General features: G+C 43.2%; 1 protein-coding gene across 1 annotated transcript; it reads left to right on the top strand.

The window, feature by feature from the left end:
* Positions 1-8755: 8755 nt before the first annotated feature.
* KCNV2 (potassium voltage-gated channel modifier subfamily V member 2) lies at positions 8756-22538 on the top strand. The gene is made up of 2 exons (XM_081495508.1): positions 8756-10424; positions 21921-22538. The coding sequence occupies exons 1-2, from the start codon at positions 9009-9011 to the stop codon at positions 22200-22202; spliced, it is 1698 nt and encodes a 565-aa protein (XP_081351634.1). The 5' UTR covers positions 8756-9008; the 3' UTR covers positions 22203-22538.
* The last annotated feature ends 291 nt before the right edge of the window (positions 22539-22829 follow it).

The raw sequence follows: 22829 nt of genomic DNA, 5'->3' as shown, positions 1-22829 counted from the left end.
CGAGGTTTTTCTGAGTGAAAAACTTTGCTAGGGGCTGCATGACCTGCCACTGAATTACAGAGGAGAGGATGGCACCCAGAGTGGCAGATAGATGAGTCCCAGAGTCCAGATCCAGGTCTACCGGCCAATCACTGAGTAACACCAGGTAGAAAATCCACATCTCTGAACTGCTGCTTCTTCATCTTTAAAAGAAAAATTGAAGAGGACAGATATGTTCTGGGAAAGTGGGGTGTACCCTTCAGATTTAAGTCTGATTACAAGACATTGACAAAAAGAATGTTTAGTTACAGTCTTCTCTTCTCCCCATCACTCATTCTTTCTTTCTTCAAACTCACAGACAACTTTAATTTGGGTAGGAAGAATGTCAACTGATTAAGACACTTCGCAATCAACAACTGTTTCCATTCATTCCACATTTCACCTATGACAAGATAGGTAAAGTTAAAGAGGAGGAGGTAAGCAAAATCTCAATTATTCAACTATTGGAAGAAATTTGCCAGGCTTAGCAGAGACCTTAAAAAATAAAAACTTTTTTTTTCCTTTTTTGGAAATTGGGGAGATTGTTGTATTTTAATTTCTTAGTTTGGGCTCAGGTATTAGTCATCCATATCTTCACCTCAACTTTCCACTGAACAATTACAGTCTTAGTCATAGTCTGGCAGGGACCTCAAAGATCTTGAAGAAAAACAGCTTCCCAACTAAATGCTAAACTTCTTGCCTTTTCTCTCTCTCTGCCTTTTAGGACTAAGTCTGCATGAATTTGCTAAAATGTATTCGGCTAGCTTGTTGTTCTTTCCATTTGCCTCAGTTTCTCCCTTTGCATACTACTCTCATCCCAAGCCATCTGAATCCTGTCTGTCATGTCCCCACACTCAAGCCTGCCCTCTACCTACTCACACTTCTCCACCCCATTCCCTGGCTCCATTCATTCCTCTCAAAATTACTTTCTCTCTGTCTCATTCCATTTCATTCTGGGAAGTGGTAGGCCAGTTTATGAGGTCAAACTCCTACAACCTTGAGGTTAGTCTCTTCATTGCTCTTTGCGGCTCTACAAATTTAAAAGAGACTGATTCAGACACAGATAGCATCTTAACACTGCCCTGCCCAACATGGTAGCCACTAGTCACTTGTGATCATTTAAATTAAATAAAATTTAAAATTCTGTTCCTGTTTATAGTCACGTTTAAAGTCATAAGATTATTTCTATCAACATAGAAAGTTCTATTAGTCAGCACTGCCTTCACATAAAGGAATCCATTGTAATGGTGAGTTGCGAATATGACCATTATTTCTGGGCTGAGAAACTCTACAGGTGCTAAAAATGAATATATTTGTGTGTTATAAGTGTATAATCAAGAGTTGGGATAGGAGGTGGCTGGATGAGGGAGAGACAATTCTCTTTTGATAAGTATATTAGGCCTTGATTTGGGCAGAGGCAGGCCAATTGAAAATAGAGGGGCAATCTCTTTTTTGGCTCAAATGGTAAAGAATCTGCCTTCAGTGCAGAAGACCCAGGTTGGGTGACTGGGTTGGAAAGATCCCCTGGAGAAGGGAGTGGCAACTCACTCCAGTATTCTTGCCTAGAGAATCACATGAACAGAGGAGTCTGGCTGGCTACAACCCATGGGGTTGCAAAGAGCCGGACACGACTGAGGAGCTAACAACTTTCTCTTTTTATATTCACAGGAAATCCTCCAGCAACCTATTTTACAGGTGAGAAGATTGGACAAAAAGGTGTTAAGAAGTTTGCTCAAAACTTAGAAACCAGAATGTAAACTCAAGTCTGCTTGAATCCTAACATTCTTCCGATTGTGCCATGCTGCCTGTCAATCTCTGTCACCAGGGAAATGGGACTCCCAGCAAAGGTTCCCAGCCACTGGGTCTCAGAGCTCACTAGTTTTCTTTCCCTTCAAAGAAGGGCTTGGGGCCATGTAATATAGAGTAATAAATATTTTTTAACACTTCCTTTTGAGATAATCCTAGATTCACATGCATTTGTAAGGACTAAGAGATCTTGAATATCTTTTCAATATGTGTGTGTATATATATATATATCATATGTTTTTGTTTTGTTTTTTTGTACTTATTTATTTGGCTGTACAGTGTCTTAGTTGCGGCAAGTGGAATCTTTTTTTTCTATTAAGATTTTATTTATTCTTAATTTTATTTTTTGGCCACATTTCAGGGCATGTGAGATCTTAATTCCCTGACCAGGGATCAAAACCATGCCCCCTGCATTTGGAGAGTGGAGTCTTAACCACTGGACCCCTAGGGAAGTCTTCAATTTATATTTTTAATCTTCTACAGACTGGATCTGCTATAAGGCTATCTTTATCCTAGAAGACTTTAGAAGCTATCAGGGAACACATAAATAGATAATTAATATAGAGCTTGTTAAAACAAAAATGCAATGCCATTTTCATTTACCAATTACCAATAAGGATAATAGTAGTAACATGGTAGTAAAAGCATGCTGACAGACACATTCCCATATTTTATTGGTTAGAGTGTAAAGTGAGGCAAATTGGAAAGCAGGTTGGCAATACATATGAAATATTTCCATCTTTCAGCCACTGTCTCTTGAGGCCTGCTATATATGTGCCAGGTCCTGGGCTAGACCCTGGGGGAAAACAGTAAACAGAGCAGACACTGTCCAGCCCTTCTGGAACTTACTGTCCTGTTTTGTTTATAGGCAGATACACTTTTGTGAGAAGTGTTGTGATAGGCAAAGTATAGATGTTATAGAACTGCATGAGGAAAGCTGAATTCAGCCTTAGGCAACTAGGGGAGGCATTCCTCAAGCAGAGGACAAGGGAAGATGGCCTTCCATCCACTAAGAGATAAACAGGAGCTGGCCAGAGGAAGGAGACAGCGTCATGTGGAGAAAGAGTGTCTTAAATGGAAGAAACAGTGGGAACGGCCCACAGGAAGGCTCAAAATGAAGAGAGAATGGCCTAAAACATCTGGCAAAACTACCTTAAGGAATAACCTAGAATACCAAAGCAAACCAATAACCTTTTAAATAGATAGACTTTCACCACATCATTAGTTAAAATAGTAGAATATTTAAAAATATCTGTTTCAGTAGAAGATACTTGGCTTTGTTATGGAGGGCACATCCGCAATACGGAATATTTTGTAGCCATTTAAAATAATGCTTACAGTGCTTTTTTTTAAATACTGAAAATACTTATGTTAAAATGCTGAATGAAAAAGGCAGGATACATAATTTTATATCTAATATGACCACGATTGTGATGTGTGTGTGTGTGTGTGTGTGTGTATCTCTCTCACATGAGGGCTTCCCTGGTAGCTCAGCTGGTAAAGAATCCATCTGCAAGGCAGGAGACCCCAGTTTGATTCCTGGATCAGGAAGTTTCTGGAGAAGGAATAGGCTACCCACTCCAGTATTCTTAGGCTTCCCTGGTGGCTCAGACAGTGAAAGAATCTGCCTGCAATGTGGGAGACCTGGGTTCAAGCCCTGGGTTGGGACGATCCCCTGGAGGAGGGCATGGTAACCCACGCCAGTGTTCTTGCCTGGAGAATCCCCATGGACAGAAGAGCTGGTGGGCTACAGTCCCTGGGGTTGCAAAGAGTCACACATGACTGAGTGACTAAGCACAGCACAACAGCATAATGAAATGAAGGAGACAAGTTAAAAGATTGACAATGACAGTCTTTTTTTTTTTTTTTTTTAGTATGTATGCTGTCAAAGTAAGCATGGTAGTCTTTTGATAGTGAGATTACAGATGATTTCCATGTACATGCTATTTTAGAGCATAATGTTTACTTAGTCTGGGGCAGAGTTCAGTCCCACCATTTCCTATCTGTGTAGCCTTGGTAAGTTATATAACTTCTCTGTGTCTCAGTTTACTCATCTGTAAAATAGGAATAATTACAGAACCTATGTGACAGATTGTTGTAAACATTATCATAGTAAAGTATCTCAGCATGCTCGTTATTACTGTATCTTAGTATTCTGTTAAATATATTAGCATTCTGTTTCCTATTTTTAAATTTTTCTTTAATGCACTTACATGACTTTTATAATGGGAAAATCAATTTTCATGAGAAGAAGTGCTTCATGTTGTAAGCTAGTGGTGTGTGTTATCTTAAATGAGAACACTGAGAGGAGGCAGCTCACCCTTTCCGAGGAAACAGAGGGATGTGAGAGAAGGGTCTCTGAGAAGGCGAAATCTGAGCTGACGGTTGAAGACCAAGGACTTAGAGAGGAGAAGGGCAGTGGAAAATTCTAGACAAATGGAACATCAAGAAAAGACTTAGAATCTTAGGAGTCTCAAGGCAGAAGGAGGCTGGAAGATTAGCCAGCCCACCTTTCCACCCACTCGGGTCTCCCTCTGCTGCACACCCTACAGATGCTTACATGCATTCAGGGAGGAGGAGGCTGACTGCTTTCAGAACAAATCCATCCTCTGCCTGGATAGTTCTCTTTGTTAGGAAGCGCCTCCATATCTGGACACTCATCTACCACTGCACTTGCATACATACACAGCAGAGAAAATCCAAGTCACACGTTCACACCAATACACACACATGCAAGTATCGGTCACCGAAGTGTGGTCCATTAAGGCAACACTCCTCAATCTACCACATGGTGGTGGTGTTTGTGGCTTGACTCTGAGATGCCTTACAAACATTACTAATTCTATAACTTTTAAATGCAAAAGTCATGAGAGTGTTCAAGTTTAAGGTAAAAAGTAGCACATGATTGCAATAGAGGAAACAAAATATAAAAACAGTAATGCTGTCACTTTTTATAATAGCATATTTCATTCTGAAGGAAAAAGATGACTTTTAGCACCACATGGAAATTCCTGTAATGGTACAGCCTAAAGAAGAGATGGTGCTGGAAAATGGACAAGTGTGTGTCTGGAGAAAAAGCATCAATATTGTATGCTAACTGGAGAACCCCGGAAATTCACTAAGCAACTCAAGAGGCCAGGTCTGACCTCTGAGGCTTTATTGGAAGCTTGTAAGTCTAAGCCCTGTTGGAAGCTAAACACCATCTGCTGATGTTAATTTATCGAGTGCAGACCTTGTAGCAACTGTTACCTGTCCCAACACCTCTGAAGCACAGTTAGAACTGAACTATATGATAAAAATAACATGACAAATCCACAAGGAAAAGATAGATTATTCAATTAATGCATTTGAACATCCAGATAAAAGCCCAGAAAATAAAGCTGGGTCTCTACTTCACTGTCAACATCAAAATTAATTCCCGATGGATCAAATCCTTACATGAAAAATGAAACTATAACAAGTAAATTTTTTAATAATGGCAGAGAGGCAAAGACATTTTAATATAACATAATACCCAGAAGTCATAAAATAAATATCTTACATGGAAAAGAATTTCACCAAAGGGTAACAGGAAAAGTATTCGTAATTCATATCCCAGGCAATGGGTCCATTTTCATAATATAGTTTAGTTCAGTTCAGTCGCTCAGTCGTGTCCGACTCTCTGCGACCCCATGAACTGCAGCACGCCAGGCCTCCCTGTCCATCACCAACTCCCGGAGTCTACCCAAAACCATGTTCATCGAGTTGGTGATGCCATTCAACCATCTCATCCTCTGTCGTCCCCTTCTCCTCCTGCCCCCAATCCTTCCCAGCATTAGGGTCTTTTCCAATGAGTCAACCCTTCGCATGAGGTGCCCAAAGTATTGGAGTTTCAGCTTCAACATCAGACCTTCCAATGAACACCCAGGATTGATCTCTTTTAGGATGGATTGATTGGATCTCCTTGCAGTCCAAGGGACTCTCAAGAGTCTTCTCCAACACCACAGTTCAAAAGCATCAATTCTGCGGCGCTCAGCTTTCTTCACCGTCCAACTCTCACTTCCATACATGACCACTGGAAAAACCATAGCCTTGACTAGATGGACTTTTGTTGGCAAAGTAATGTCTCTGCTTTTAAATATGCTATCTAGGTTGGCCATAACCTTCCTGCCAAGGAGTAAGCGTCTTTTAATTTCATGGCTGCAGTCACCATCAGCAGTGATTCTGGAGCCCCCAAAAATAAAGTCTGACACTGTTTCCACTGTTTCCCCATCTATTTCCCATGGATTGATGGGACCAGATGCCATGATCTTAGTTTTCTGAACGTTGAGCTTTAAGCCAACTTTTTCACTCTCCTCCTTCACCTTCATCAAGAGGCTCTTTAGTTCTTCTTCACTCTCTGCCATAAGGGTGGTGTCATCCGCATATCTGAGGTTACTGATATTTCTTCCGGCAATCTTGATTCCAGCTTGTGTTTCTTCCAGCCCAGCGTTTCTCATGATGTACTCTGCATATAAGTTAAATAAGCAGGGTGACAATAGACAGCCTTGACGGACTTCTTTTCCTATTTGGAACCAGACTGCTGTTCCATGTCCAGTTCTAACTGTTGCTTCCTGACCTGCATACAGGTTTCTCAAGAGACAGGTCAGATGGTCTGGTATTCCCATCTCTTTCAGAATTTTCCACAGTTTATTGTGATCCACACAGTCAAAGGCTTTGGCATAATCAATAAAGCAGAAATAGATGTTTTTCTGGAACTCTCTTGCTTTTTCGATGATCCAGCAGATATTGGCAATTTGATCTCTGGTTCCTCTGCCTTTTCTAAAACCAGCTTGAACATCTGGAAGTTCACGGTTCATGTATTGCTGAAGCCTGGCTTGGAGAATTTTGAGCATTACTTTACTAGCATGTGAGATGAATGCAGTTGTGTGGTAGTTTAAGCATTCTTTGGCATTGCCTTTCTTTGGGATTGGAATGAAAACTGACCTTTTCCAGTCCTGTGGCCACTGCTGAGTTTTCTAAGTTTGCTGGCATATCGAGTGTAGCACTTTCACAGCATCACCTTTGAGGATTTGAAATAGCTCAACTGGAATTCCATCACCTCCACTAGCTATAGAAAGCTCTCCAATGAATCAGTAAGAAGATACCAACAACTAAGTGAATAATAGAGAATGAAATACAGCAGCTCTTAATCACATGAAAAGATGCTCAGTTGCATTCATAATAAGAGAAATACAAATTAAAATTAACTCATGCATTATCTTTTATCTATAAAATGGCAGAGCACAAGGAATGTGATAATGCACTCTCATACATTGATAAGCTGTCAATTAGTAAAATTTTCATGAAGGAAATCTGACATCATCAATCAAAATTACAAATACATGGTCTTTGAGGTAACAGCTCCACCTCTAACAATTTATCTTTCATATATCCTAACACATGTAAAGTAGTGTGGGTATCAGGTTATTAGTTGCATCATTGTTTATAAGAACCAAGATAGAAAACAACCTGAAATCTGTTACTATCAAACTACTAAGTGGCTACCTCCAAAGTGAGGCAGATATTTATGTTGATATGAAAACACTTCTAAGATATATGGTCAATTGGAAAATAGCAAAGTGAAAGTGAAAGTCGCTCAGTCATGTCTGACTTTTTGCGACCCCATGGACTATACAGTCCATGGAATTCTCCAGGCCAGAATACTGGAGTGGGTAGCCTTTCCCTTCTCCAGGGGAATCTTCCCAACCCAGGGATCAAACCCAGGTCTCCTGCATTGCAGGTGGATTCTTTACCAGCTGAGCCACAAGGGAAATAAAGTGAATCGCATACTATAATTTGTGTTAATAATAAAGAGCTATTCAGATGATATAGATGTAGACAGGTTTTTGCTTGTATGTGTTTAGAATATTTCTGGAAGGGTAATCAAAACCTCAGAGGTACACTCAATAATAGCTGGAAATTTGAGTTGGGGGAGAAAGAAATTTTCTACCACAACGTATCTTTGTACCTTTCAAATATTTTGTCATGAATATACATTAGCTATTCAAAATATTAATAAATTGAATTAAGCAACATATTCCTGCTGGAAACTAATCCCTTCCTCTTCTCTGCTACCCCTGTATTTTTCACTCACTTATTTGTTGTGCTTGTATATATATTTGTATCATCTACAAAACCAAGAGCAACTTGAGGGCTGCAACTCTGTCTCTATCAAGTTTCTATCTCCAGCATCTAGCACAGTGTCTTACATATAGCAGGAAACTTTTTTTTTAAGTGACGTCTTGAAGAGTGATGAAGACTTTTTCTTGGAAGGAAGTCTCCTTACTTGATACAGCAGCTGAGCAGGGCTGCAAGACCTTAAGAACATTCTACCTTGCAACATGTCCTTATTCTTTAAGAGAAGGGAGGGAGAGACAGAAAAAAAAGAAAAAAACAGACGCAAAGAGAGAGAGAAAAATAAACTGAAACAGACTCAAAGATCAGATTAGACTTTAGAGCAGCGCTGCCAGGAGGAATACATTTGAGGGGGGGAAATTGTGATCATGTGACTGGATGGGAAGGAGATCATTTGAGATCTTCCATGATGTAAACAAAAGGCAAACACTGAGAGGAAAAGTAACTTGTCAGGAAGTCTACATTTTAAGCATTCTATTGTCATTTCTGTCTCTGTTCATGGTGGGTTTACCTAGGACAGAAGCTGCAACTTCAACAGTTAAGTGTCAAGACACAGGCGTCTACATTCTATAGCAAATTCAGTTGATGCCATCTCAGCACACCGACACTGCTCACTTCCTAAGGGCAGGGTTGGCAGGCACTTTTATTAGCAATCATCTCTGCCACCTTCTGATTATCTACAGATTTAAGGCCACATAATCATCCCCTGCGTCACAGAGAGGGGGGGGGGGTGGAAACTAAGAGTCTCTAAATCCCTCCTAACACTTGCTTCTTCCCTACCAGCAAGATTAGAGCAGTCAACAGCTGTAAGTATATGTGCTCAGAACAGACAGGCTGGGCTGGGCTGGGCTGCCCAGAGCCTCAGGAGGGCCAGTTCTCAGGGCAATGCTGGGGACCCCAGGTCTGCTGGTCCAGGCGGGTCTCTCTTAGACAGTACAGGGGACGTGACCAACTCCTAGGGGCAGTGAGCAGGCTAGGGACCCGACCACAGCCAGGAGGGCAAAGCCAGGGCTCCCATTCCTCCAGCTATGCTGAAACAGACTGAGAGGAGACGGTCCTGGGGCTACAGGTCCTGGAATACTACAGAGGGTGAAGACGCGTCCCAGGAGGCGGGCAGTCAATACCACCGCAAGAGCATCTGCTCCGTGGGGGGCCGCTCAGGTTCCCAGGCCAGCATCCCACCGTGGACAGAGGGCAACTATAACTACTACATCGAGGAGGATGAGGATGGGGAAGAGGAGGAGGAACTGTGGAAGGACGAGCCGGCCGAGGAGGAGGACCGACAGCCAGGGGAGGCCACCACCACCGAGCGAGAGGAAGGCGGCGGCGCCGACACTCCACTCGTGTCCACCACGCTGAACGTGAACGTGGGCGGCCACAGCTACCACCTGGACTACACGGAGCTGGCCTGCTACCCCAAGACGCGCCTGGGCCGCCTGGCCACGTCCACCAGCCGCAGCCGCCAGCTGGGCTTGTGCGACGATTACGAGGTGCAAACAGACGAATACTTCTTCGACCGCGACCCTGAGGTCTTCCAGCTCATCTACAACTTCTACTCGTCCGGGGTACTGCTGGTGCGCGACGAGCTGTGCCCGCGCAGCTTCCTGGAGGAGCTGGGCTACTGGGGCGTGCGTCTCAAGTACACACCACGCTGCTGCCGCATCTGCTTCGAGGAGCGGCGCGACGACCTGAGCGAGCAACTCAAGATTCAGCGCGAGCTGCGCGCCCAGGCGCAGGCGGAGGAGGCGGAGGAGCTCTTCCAGGACATGCGCTTCTACGGGGCGCAGCGGCGCCGCCTCTGGAACCTCATGGAGAAGCCCTTCTCATCGGTGGCCGCCAAGGCCATTGGGGTGGCCTCCAGCCTCTTCGTGCTCATCTCCGTCGTGGCGCTGGCACTCAACACGGTGGAAGAGATGCAGCAGCAGCCGGAGGGCGGCGAGGGCGGCGGCAACCCACAGCCATTTCTGGAGCACGTGGAGATGCTGTGCATGGCCTTCTTCACGCTCGAGTTCCTGCTGCGCCTGGCCTCCACGCCCGACCTGCGGCGCTTTGCGCGCAGCGCCCTCAACCTGGTGGACCTGGTGGCCATCCTGCCGCTCTACCTGCAGCTGCTGCTCGAGTGCTTCACCAGCGAGGACCAGCTGCACGGCAAGGGCTCGCCGCGGGAGCACGATCTTGAGACGATGGGCCGCGTGGGCAAGGTGGGCCAGGTACTGCGTGTCATGCGCCTCCTTCGCATCTTCCGCATCCTCAAGCTAGCGCGCCACTCCACAGGTCTGCGCGCCTTTGGCTTCACGCTGCGCCAGTGCTACCAGCAGGTGGGCTGCCTGATGCTGTTCATCACCATGGGCATCCTCACCTTCGCCGCCGCCGTCTACTCTGTGGAGCACGACGTGCAGGGCACTAACTTCACCAGCATCCCGCACGCCTGGTGGTGGGCAGCGGTGAGTACCACGGCCCGTGAGCTTTCCCTCCCGCTTCCCCAACTTGGCAGAAGCTGCTGCTCTCCTTCCTGGGTGATGCCGCCCTCCTTGCTTTGTTCCGTCATCTTTCCCCTGCCTTGTTTAATGGTCATTGCTTTCTCTTTCTCACTGTCCTCAACCAGAAAATATAAAGCAACAGCAGCAAAATAGGTTGGGTGTTAAAAGGTTCGAAAGACATAGTCCAGTAAGAAAGACGAAGTCCAAGAAGCTTGATGTGGTCCTGACGTGGTCCTAGGAATCTCCAAAGCTAGATTTAGTTTTAATACCCCTGAGAGGCTGATTTTAAGAAACAGTGACTGTTCACTGATGAAGCCTGAGGAACTTCATCATCATCACTTGTGTTATCTGTCACTTATTGAACACCTGTTGTCCTGAGTGGTTTATAATGCTTAACTTATTCCAGCATCACAACCATGTGAAGTGGCTAAGAGCACTATTTTTTAAGAGGAAAAATTTCCTTCAAGTGTTGAAGGAAACTGTTGATGTTTGCAGGGAAGGAAACAAGACTTGGCTGAAGAGTGTCAATCCTCACCGAAATTTCACTGGTTCTAGCTAAATCTGAGCATCTAACACTGAAACTTGCTCTGGTATCACAAAAATTATTTCTGGACCTGGCATTATTGCCCCATTTTACAGCTAGAGGAATTGAGGTGCAGAGAAATTGAGTGTAGACACACAGATAAATGTAGCAAAGTGAGGACTGAAACGCAAGCCTGCCCAACTGCAAAACCCATGCCTTTCCACACCAAAACCCATGCCCTTTCCACACCTAGCACTGCCCTTCTCAAGCTTGAGTTTTTCTGCATTCCTTGCTTAATTTGAAGTTAGTGCATGAGTTATTTTTGTCATTCTTTTCTTTGGTGTTTGCCTTTTGTAATAATTTATGCCATTTACTCAAATATCTGTTTCTCATGTGCTAGACTAAATCCTTGAAAAAAATCCCTGAATTCCTGGAAATGTTGATGGGTTCTTAAGCCAATGAATAAATTGACATATGTGCATAGGAAGGGGCTTTCTTGGTGGCTCAGTGGTAAATAATCCACCTATAATGTAGGAGCCGTAGGAGATGCAGGTTCCATCCCTGGGTCAGGAAGATCTCCTCGAGATGGACATGGCAACACACTCTGGTATTCTTGCCTGGAGAATTCAATGGACAGAGGAGCCTGGTGGGCTATAGTCCATAGGGTCGCAAAGAGTGGGACATGACTAAAGTGGTTTAGCACACAAACACATGCCACATGCACACATAGGAAAGAACTAGGTGTATGCTTCCCTTATTTTTTAATTAGATTGTTTGTAATGGCTTTAAAGACATTAAGCAAATATAACCAGTTTTTGCTGTGTTATAAAATAGATACTTTTGACATTAATATTGGATATGTTATAACCCACAGTCTGGTGTAAAGTTCTGACGTGAACTTACTCAGGGCTCCTACTAATAGTGTAGCATAGTAGGATGGAAAATTTAGGTTTAGGTTCCAGTCACAGATCTGCTAATGATTAACTGTGACCCTACATAGTGTGTGACCCTTTCATTAACTGTGAAAACTCGTCCCCTTTCCCCCTGGCCTCAGTTTTCTCATCTCCAAGAGGAAAGGGTGTAGAGCTCTACAATTCAATGAGTCTCACTTCCCTGGAAAGCAGAGTACTCACGTGTACAACAGGATTTGTGAGCTTTCCTTGATGACAGAATGATGTTTGGCTCTTCCAAATAAGCATTTGAGCCAAATGCTGCTCCTCTGATCATATTCCAAATGATGAAAGGTCATCCCCATAGTAGATAACCATGTGTACAGATGGAACTAGTGGAGCATGATTTATCCATTATTGGATAAATAAATTTATTTTTTTATTTATAAAAAAATTGTTTATAAATTTTGGCCAATGCATTGGCCAGACACATGCATTGGCAAACAACATTGACATTAGAGATGAGTAAAGCAAGGAGGGAAAAGAGAAAATCCACAGGCTGATGACATAAAACCAAGTTGTAGAAAGTCAAGTTTTCATTCAGCCAAATATCTTAGAAGGCTAGTGTATGTAAGCTGGAGCTAGTGGACTCTTTGATATTGTATTTTTAATGCACAAAAGGGTTTTTTTACCTTTTGTATATTAATATAAAATTTATGATGAGAAGTCTGTTGCTAATAATGAGTTTTTCTCTTTAAAAAATTTCCTGAAGTGAATGCCTAATAATCTCCTTTAATGTCTTGATCTTTTTGATGTATAATACTTAAAATTTTTCAACTTATCCCCCTTTTTATATTAACTAAAATCATTTCAAAGTTGGTATTTTCTATAGATTTGACAATAAAAATTGAATTATCATTCAGTTTCTATCTATAACAAAGTTTACCAATTATTACTTTTACCAGTGTGATTCATCTTTTGTTATCTCTATAAGGCATGGTTTTCATAGGCCAGAATTTGCACATGTCAACCAACCTTAACCTTTACCAATGGCATTCATCCATTTTGTTCTCTAAGAATTAGTTATACTAGTAAAAGTCATTATGAATTAGACAAAAGACTGGTTTCCTGTATTTGTTTCTCAACTAACCTATGAAAACAATGGGAGCAACTCCCCTTTAAGATTTGAGGACTGCTCTATTCCTCAGGACCAATATATTATTAACCCAATTCATCTATATATTTCTGATGACATTGCATACTGTACACTAAGGGCCCTTATTTGCAATAAAGCAAAGAGAAAAGAAGATGCAAAGTAAAAAGATGCATAAGATTAGGACCAAATCTTCACGTAACCCTCAAAAATCCATTTTCATTCACTGAGCAGGATTTTTTTTTGAGCACTTAGTATGCCAAGGAGTATTCTAAACTCTACGGATACTGAGTGATTGGGGGGGAGGGCGTGGGAAGTGAAATTCTTTCCCTCATGGAGTTTGCATCCTAATGGAGAGAGATAATAAATCATTTCAGATGTTAGTGTGTTTTTATAGGATAGAGAGTGATCTGGGTGGCAGAATCTACCTTTGATATAATAGTGGAATGGTCAGAGAAGCCTTCCTGGAAAAGTTGACATTTATTAAAACTTGAGTGGTGAGCAAGCTGTGACTACTGAGCCCACAGGCCCTAGAATCAGCAAGGTGCAGCTACTGAGCCTGAGTGCCGCAGCTATTGAAGCCCATGAGCCTAGAGCCTGTGCTTTCCCACAAGAGAAGTCACCACAGTGAGAAGCCCATGCACTGCAGCTAGAGAGTAGCCCCCACTCTCCACAACTAGAGAAAGCCCTCACGCAGCAACAAAGATCCAGCACAACCAAAAATAAATGAATACATAAATATAACAGTGTGTACATATATTTTTTAAAAAAAGAGCTTGAATGGTGAGAAGAAGCTCATCCAAATAGGCATGACTGAGCAGACATGAGAATCTGAGAAGTAGAATCCTAATGTATGATTATGAGATCATACATCTCATAATTTAAAAAATTTTGAGCACACACCCATGATAAATATGTAGTTATTCATCAGTTATAAGCTATTTATTGCTGTAATAATGATGCATTACAAACCACCCCAAAATTCTGTGGCTTAAAATGTCAAGCATCTTTTTTGGCTCATGAGTTTGCAAGTCAGCAACTCAGGCTGGTTTCAACCACAAGGTTCTTGTCATTTGGACTGGTGTCAGCCACTCATGTCCCAGTCCCAGTCTGATGGACATCTGGGATGAAGAGGGCGACTAGGTCTTTCCTTATCCAGGTGGCATGTATCCATGGCTGTGGCAAAGGGCAAGAGAGAGAGAGTGTGCAAGCCCAATCATGCAAGCTCTGATAAGCTTTTGTTCTTGTCACATGCTCAACGCATTGGCCAAAGCAAGTCACAAGGCCAAAGGCAGAGCAAATTAGCCCACTCACTATAGGAAAGCACCACAAAGTTGTATGGCAAAGAACCTGGATACAGGAAGACATAAAAAATAGAGTCTTGTAATATAATCAACCTACTGCATTAAGATATTACTTCTCACATATATTATATAGCTCAGAAAACATACACTCACACATTGAAAATGTAAAGATGAGGTAAAGAAAAATAGTACTGATATTTTCTTGCCCCACTGCAGTGCTGTAGCCTTTGTGGTATATTCACCCACATTAGGAACAGGTTCTCTAATCCCTCCTTCCAAGTGTTTTTAGTGCTCCCAGACAACCCAGCATCTGACTTGTTTTTAATAATCTCCTCTGTCTCTATGCCAAGGATCCTGCAACCTTCCTCAGTAATTCAAGTCAGGGTTTTTAAGAGAAGCATGGCAATTTTCATTATTGTGAACTCTCCTACAGCTGCAGAACAAATCCCTTATGGACACTCATGTCTGGAGATGCTCATGCATTAGAAGACAGACCCTGCTCATCTGTCCAATGTAGGTTATGTGTAAGCATAATGTAATAGGAAACATATGTAAAGTACTAGCCCGTAAGCTATCCACAGTAAATAGAAGCTACCATATCTGACTAGTTGATAGTCTTTATCACATGGAAACAATAATCTCTGCTTCCAGATTCATTTGGGGGAAAATAAAACAGAAGTGATTCCTTCTCTCCTGGGGAAAAGAGAGAGACTATAAGATGCACAAGAGGGTCAGCTGTTCGATCCTGGGAGAGCTTCTGAGCAAGCAGATAAACAGGCCAGGCCCAGAGGAGCTCCAGCCATGTTGAGGCTCCCTGGGTTGCCTGGGTGTGGGAAATGCATGGCACAGCTTAACAAGCACAGTTAACTCTATGATCAAGCTGTAAGCATCGGCCTTCGTTGAGGCTGTGTTTTTGAGGAGAAAAGGAACAACAGGACAGTTGAACAGACCGTTTCCTTTTGAGCTTGGCAGAGCAGGTTAAAGCTGCAGAAACCAAATAGGAAATTATATCATGAACTCATGTCTTTAAAAACTAACAAAAACTCTTAAAAAAGAAAATTTAGCTCTGGCTGAGGCGTCACATAATTGTGGCCCACAAGTTTGTTATCATTTCTTTGCAAATAGGTGGCTCTGACAGGATCACTGAGATTCATTTTATTTTTATCGCTTGCTTGCTTGGAGAAGGCGCATTTGAAAGGTGAATCAGGAAAATGGAAAACAAAACCAGGGTATTTTAAACAGAGGGCATTTGATACAGGGAGATTGATACAGACTGGAAGAGCAAAAAGGGGAAAGTGAGATAACCTAAAGATTGGTAAGTTAGGAAACAATGGTGGCCCCAGAGTTAGGGGAGCAAATAGGAGAAGGCAGGGTTACTGTAACCTGGGAGTAGAGAGAAGGAGCCGCTGAGGCCGATGACAGGACACCCAAGATGGCACCGTGAGGCGGTGCTGGGTGTGCTGAAAGAGGCCTGAGCTGTGGCTCTCTGTCATTGCTGAAGGATGACGGCAGAAGCTGGATGCAGCAGGAGAGACCCTCACTTCCTCACTCCATCTTCTAGTCTCCCAACAGTGTCTCTCACTGGCAGAACCTCACCACAAGACAGCGGGCAAGGGAACCTGGAAAATGTGGTTTGCAGCCTTCCAGTTGCTGAACTACAGAAAAGTGCACAGAAGGGAATGGGGCTTGGGGCCAAGAAATAAGGAGTAAAGGTTTGGCACAGAAGGCATTGAAGTTCTCCTGGCTCCTTCAGAAATAGCACAGGAGCCATCAGTTGGGCAAAGGCTCTTAGGCACTTCTGTGATCTTTGGTCTGGTGGACTCCTGATTTTGAGGTGGTCCCCTTTTAGCTCTGTGAGCTCTTCCTGTTGGCCAATACAACTTGAGTGGGACATGATAGAACTGTAAAGCACAGGGAGAAGTGCCAAGTAAGCTGAGATTGTGAAGGCATCATCATTCTTGTGTGCCTTTCTAGGGACAGAGGCCAAACTGGCCTGAGCTTCTGGACAGCCTCCCCCTTATGGTACAACTCATGTACATCTCAGAACTTTCGTACACACGTGAGACTGGTTGTGCTCTTCAAGGAGATTACCCATGACCTCATTCTAACAGGGCTTCCACTGATCAAAACATTTTTTGAATTCCCCTGAGGAATTGTTCCACTGAGCACGTGTCACAACACCTGCAACATATCCACTTACTTATTCATAGTGGGGCTAAATCTTTCCCTTTATGAGGCTGGATTTAATGTTTTCAAATAGTCAAGAGCCTTGAGTTTAAGACCAGCCCCAAGGTTAATCCTCAAGGTGGATAAGAACACTTGTTTCAAGGTCATACCACTGAATTCTCTGTATAGATTATAATCCCAAGAAGGAATTCCTAAAATATTTGTAGTAGCCACAGCCGCATGGGTAGGCTAAGTATAGTCTTTGAAGCTAAATTCATTAAAGGACAACATGAAGTATGCAATAATCTCAGCCAGAAAATGTTCGTCTTTACTATCTCAAATTCTTTGGGAATTAAGAAGAGGAATTAATTCTTTGGGAAATCAGTTTTATTCCTTGAAATCATTATTCCTGGATGTAGGGATTACTAGGTGCTAAGACATGATCTTGGAGTAGGAAATGGCAACCGGCTCCAGTAATCTTGCCTGGAAAATTCCATAGACAGAGGAGCCTGGTGGGCTATAGTCCATGGGGTCACAAAGAGTCAGCCACGACTGAGCAACTGAGCACAAGATGTAATTTATGACGAGGTCACTATGAAGGAACTAAACATTCCTTGCTGAAGGAGAAATTCAAGTATAGTTATTCTAAAGTTTCAGAGACAAATCGGATGCTTGTCCTCCTTATAACATTTAGCGGGTCAGCATTTGCTGACCAGTGGGTGAGCTGCTAGGGAAAGCCTGCATTCTGGCTTTGGGAACCCAAGAGCTAGGGAAAAATATGTAAGTTTTCAACAGAATGGTAGAGTGGCTGAGCCAGCCAATTTTTTCACGGTATTAAGATGGATGGTGGAAATTTCGGTCACATGTCCAAACCCAAGTCCTGCCAATGCGAGAACTCGCTCTGTGAGGCCACTGGGTCATTCTGGGACCTTCCATTTTTAATGCTCGCTCAGGGAGAAATGGTTTGGCCTGTGGAATGTGGAGAAGAAGTTTCCATAAGCCAAGGAATCCTGGGTCCCTCCGGAGCCAAGAAGCAAGAACCAGATCACCAGTTAAGTCAGATTATCCCCTACACAGGCAGTGCATAAATTAGCTCTGCATTTTGAACGAACTCTTCAGAATCAGTCATACAGTCTCCTAGCAGAAGAGATCTCTTGTCTAAAAATAGAGATCCAAGACATACAAAAATATTTAAACCATATTATGCACATCAAATATTGAATCTTTCTTCAGCCAATTCTCTTTGCTTTTGACTTTTCACTCAAAGTTCAGCCAAGAAAAATTAAAAAAGAAAGAAGTTGGGGTTGGGAGAGAATCAAAGCCAGTGTGGGGACTGAGCAAAGGTTTAAATTAGGCACTTTGTCTCAGTTATTTTCCTTCCTGTGTATCCTCATGTTTCCAACCCACCCCAACCCCTCCCAGTCCTGGATCCTTGAGGGGCTGGATTAGACCAAAGTCTCTGCTTTGGTCTTTCATGGGTGTTTCCTAATCTGAACTATCCCTTCCTGTCACTCACCCTTCTATCCAGACTCCAGCTAAGTTGACTGACTAAACACTCACAAAGAGGTCTGAGCAATGGGGTTAGTGACATATGGAAGCTGTTCACACACCTGGATAGAGAGCTAATGCAGTTTTTTTTTTTTAACTTTTTATTTTATATTGGCTTGTAGCTGATTAACAATGTTGTGATAGTTTCAGGTGCACACCAGAGGGACTCAGCCAAAAATATACATGTATCCACTCTCCTCTCCCCTCCAGGCTGCCACATAACATTGAGCAGAGTACCATGTGCTGTACTATAGGTCCTTGCTGGTTATCCATTTTAAGTACAGCAGTGTGTACATATCCATCCCAAACTCCCTAACTATTCAGGTGCTTTTACTTTCTGCCTGGCTAATGACAAGAACATACACACATACAAATACATACACACACAATGCAAACTTTTCTTTTCTTTTTCAAGATTAGCCCATGATCTTATTTTATCACTATCTCTGATCACCCTTTAGTCCAGAAGGTAGGAAAAGGAGATTCTCTACTGGAGACATGGTGTCCCATCCAGTCTCCCCCAACAGCATTCAGCATGAATCTCTTCCCCAGTCTGTTGGACTAAGGAGCACAACTAACATTATCCCTTATATACCAGTGCCAGACACTCCTTCAGGTGGCGCTAGTGGTAAAGAACCTGTCTACGAGTGCAGGAGATGTAAGAGATGCAGGTTCAATCCCTGAGTGGGGAAGATCCCCTGGTGAAAGGAATGGCAACCCACTCCAGTATTCTTGCCTGGAAAATTCCACGGGCAGAGGAGCATGGCGGGCTACAGTCCATGGGGTCACAAAGAGTCAGACACAACTGAAGCGATGCAGCAGCAGCAGCAGCCACTCCTTTACCTCCCATAACAACCCTCAGAGGTACACACTATGATTCTCTCTCCACATTTCAAAAGTAGAAACTGAGGTAGAGAGCATTCAGACCACTTACCCCAATCCCACAGCTGTGGCCTAGGGCCACACCTGCTTCCTAACCTAGTCTACACCCTCCTGCCTCTCTTAGATGCAGGCTTGAAGTTTCCCATTGTGGGGGGAGTATTCCCCCCCCACCCCAATACACACACCCTCCGCAGGTCTCTCTCTGGAGATGGAGTAGCGAGAGGCGGTGTGTCACCTGTCCCAAGAGGAGTTGCAACCTCTCGCTTTGATGGGCTGCATGAAGCTCTGGTTCTTATCAGGGCCACCAGATTTGCCCAGCTGGCCCACTTGTCCATTTCATTCTAACTCATCAATCACACTTTAAGTTCAAACTGACCCTTATGTCATCGAAACAAAAATGTTTACATTTCTAAGCTAGAGGCTGTCTCTGTACAGACCCACAGGGTGATCAGATCTGTACATTTATAACTGTACGCTGGAAAATTGTGCAACAACACAAATCGATGAAGCTGACATTGCCCCCTGGAGTTGTGCGATGCACAGTCTTTTCAACTGTAATCAACAGCCCTGCCTAAAAGACTTCTAGTAATTCTGCCAAGAGTCTTGGGACTAATGGGAGTCTTAGTATATGAGGCATTAAAAAACAGGCCCCAAGAGATTTTCCTGGGCTTTCTCTGGCTACATTGACTGATAACTAGTCCTGTGGGTATCTGCATTTTAAAACAGAAGCTTGTTAACCTAAATAAATCTCTAATTAGTGGAATTTAAAGCAGTGACAAGTGTGAAGGGAAGGATTTCATTCAGGATGAACATATTTGTGGTCAGTGATGTCTTACAAAAGTCCCTTTGCAGAATAATGAGTGTGTGTCTCCAGACATTGGCAATTAAAGCACCTTAAAGACAAAATATCTCATTCGAACTACCTAACAGCTCTGAGAAGTATAAGTTCAGTTCAGTCACTCAGTCGTGTCTGACTCTTTGCAACCCCATGCACCGCAGCATGCCAGGCCTCCCTGTCCATCACCAACTCCCGGAGTTCACCCAAACTCATGTCCATTGAGTCAGTGATGCAATCCAACCATCTCATCCTCTGTTGTCCCCTTCTCCTCCTGCCCCCAATCCTTCCCAGCATTAGGGTCTTTTCAAATGAGTCAGCTCTTCGCATCAGGTGGCCAAAGTATTGGAATTTCAGCTTCAACATCAATCCTTCTAATGAACACCCAGGACTGATCTCCTTTAGGATGGACTGATTGGGTCTCCTTGCAGCCCAAGGGACTCTCAAGAGTCTTCTCCAACACCACAGTTCAAAAGCATCAATTCTTTGGCACTCAGCTTTCTTTATAGTCCAACTCTCACATCCATACATGACTACTGGAAAAACCATAGCCTTGACTAGACGGACCTTTGTTGACAAAGTAACGCTTCTGCTTTTTAATATGCTGTATGAGAAGTATGAGAGTTGCCCCTATTTTAAGGATGAGAGGAGGACAACAGAGGAGGCTGATTTTAATGTCTTTTGTGTGCCTGATAGTGTGAAGCACTTTATAATCTTTTTTTCCCCAAACTTTAAACTTTTTATTTTGTATTAGGGTATGAAGTAAAGTGTTAGTCGCTCAGTCATGCCCAACTCTTTGCAACCCCATGGACTGTAGCCCGCCAGGCTCCTCTGTCCATGGAATTCTCCAGGCAAGAAAACTGGAGTGGGTAGCCATGCCCTTCTCCAGGGGATCTTCCTGACCCAGAGATGGAACCTGGGTCTCCCACACTGAAGGCCGATTCTTTACCATCTGAGCTACCAGGGAAGCCCATGTTGGGGTGTAGTCAGTTAGCAATGTTGTGGTAGTTTCAGGTGAACAGTGAAGGGACTCAGCCATACATATAATCATTTTTTTTATGTAGCCTTCATGAGAACCCTGAGAGTTAGTTATTATCCTCCTGTTTTATTTTTAAAATTTATTTAATTGGAGTATAACTGCTTCATAATGTTGTGTTGGTTTCTGCTGTACAACTACGTAAATCAGCCATAAGTATACATATATTCCCTCCCTCTTGAGTGTCCCTCTCACCATCCCCACCCCACCCTTCTAGGTCCCCACAGAGCACTGAGTAGATCTCCCTGTGCTCCACAGCAGCTTCTCATTAGTTACCCATTTTGTACATAGTAGTATATATACGTCAATCCCAATTCCTCCCACCTCCTCCCTCCCCCCCTTGGTGTCCATATTTTGTTGTCTATGTCTCCATCTTTATTTCTGCTGTACCATTTTTCTAGATTCCACACACATGTGTTAATATATAATACGATATTTGTTTTTCTTTCTGACTTACTTCAGTCTGTATAACAGGCTCTAGGTTCATCTACATCACTACAAATCACTTAGTTTCATTCCTTTCTATGGTTGAGTACTATTCCGTTGTTTATCAGTACCATACCTTCCATCTTCCTGTTTTAGATGCAAGGACCAAGGCTTAGAAATTCTGAATGTTTTGCCCAAGGTCACTCAGCTGGGAAGGGTCAGAGTGAGGATGTGAACCCAGGTCTGACTGGTTCTAAGCCCAAGCTCTTTCTAGTACATGTATCAGGTAGGCAAACCCAGGGACCCTGTTCTAAACTTGGCCCCAGATGAAGGGAGGCACAGACCTACATTCACTGAGCCTATTCTACACTGGGAACTTCATGCACATTCTCTTCTGTGCCCTTCACAACAACCCTTTAAAGTAGATATTACCTCCTCTGTATTGTATGTAAGAAAATTTATAAGTGATGGTCAGGATTTAAACCCAAGCCTTTCAGCTCCAAAGCTTGTATTCTTTCCATGACACAAGTCTTGCAGGCAAAATTCCTGGTACCTTCAAAAGCTGGCTCCACGGGGAGCCGTTACATGACCCATGTGCACCTTCAGGGAGATGGAAGACACCTTCCTACCTGGTTCTCTCTTTTCCTACTTCTCCTTCTCGATGCTAACAATCCATTCTACTTTCCCTCCCTCACAGGTGAGCATCTCCACTGTGGGCTATGGAGACATGTATCCAGAGACCCACCTGGGCAGGCTTTTTGCCTTCCTCTGCATTGCTTTTGGAATTATCCTCAATGGAATGCCCATATCCATCCTCTACAACAAATTCTCTGATTACTACAGCAAGCTCAAGGCTTACGAGTACACGGCCATACGGAGGGAGAGGGGGAATGTGGAGTTCTTGCAAAGAGCCAGAAAGAAGATAGCAGAGTGCTTGGCTGGAAGCAACTCACAAGCCACCCCAAGGCTAGATAATTAATATTTCTTAGTACGTGTGGCTGGTTGAAGCCATGAACTTCAAGGCTTCATTCCACTTTCCTTTTTTTTTTTTTTTTGGTTTTTATTATAGGATTGACAGTGAAAGGGCACGTGAAACAGACACACACAAAAAGCATTCAGTTCACAAAGTTCTACCTCTAAAAATGTTCATTTTGGCCCAAACTCAGACTGCCTCCTGCTCTTCTTTAGTAATGTTGTATAAGAGGCTGACCTGCTCACTGACACTGATATTGAAAACGTCTCGAGAGGAGCGATAGTTCCTTGTATTTCTCTTGTAGCTTCTTTGTGGCTTTTCAGTAAATACTTTTGGACTTGAGCTGACTTGAATTTCCTGGTTGAAATAAAAAAAGATTCCTAATTGTCTAGAGAGAGGGAGTGTTGCAGCAGGAACTCTGAGCTTTGGAGTTAGACCAACCTCTGTCAGAAGTCCAGGTCTCCCAGCTGTTCGATTTGGGACAAGTTACTTTTAACTGTCTGAGCCTCAGTTTCAACTTTAAATTATACTTTAAAAGGAAAGCTTTCCTTACAATATGAGCATGGGGATTGGAGATGATCCTTATAAATGCTCAATAAATGGTAGCTGTTAATATTGTTAGAGCAGGTATTG

Source organism: Giraffa tippelskirchi, chromosome 1, assembly GCF_054371585.1.
Source record: "Giraffa tippelskirchi isolate mGirTip1 chromosome 1, T2T-mGirTip1v1.2.pri, whole genome shotgun sequence".
NCBI classification, from domain to species: domain Eukaryota; kingdom Metazoa; phylum Chordata; class Mammalia; order Artiodactyla; family Giraffidae; genus Giraffa; species Giraffa tippelskirchi.
Note: the sequence above shows the minus strand (reverse complement) of the source record. Positions and strands in the feature narration are given on the sequence as shown.

What these genes read in the sequence shown, in the direction of transcription:
- KCNV2 (XM_081495508.1), top strand. Translation starts at nt 9,009, where the DNA reads ATGCTGAAACAGACTGAGAGGAGACGGTCCTGGGGCTACAGGTCCTGG. An exon ending in ACGCCTGGTGGTGGGCAGCG is followed by an intron (nt 10,425 to 21,920) that starts GTGAGTACCACG and finishes CCTCCCTCACAG; the next exon opens with GTGAGCATCTCCACTGTGGG.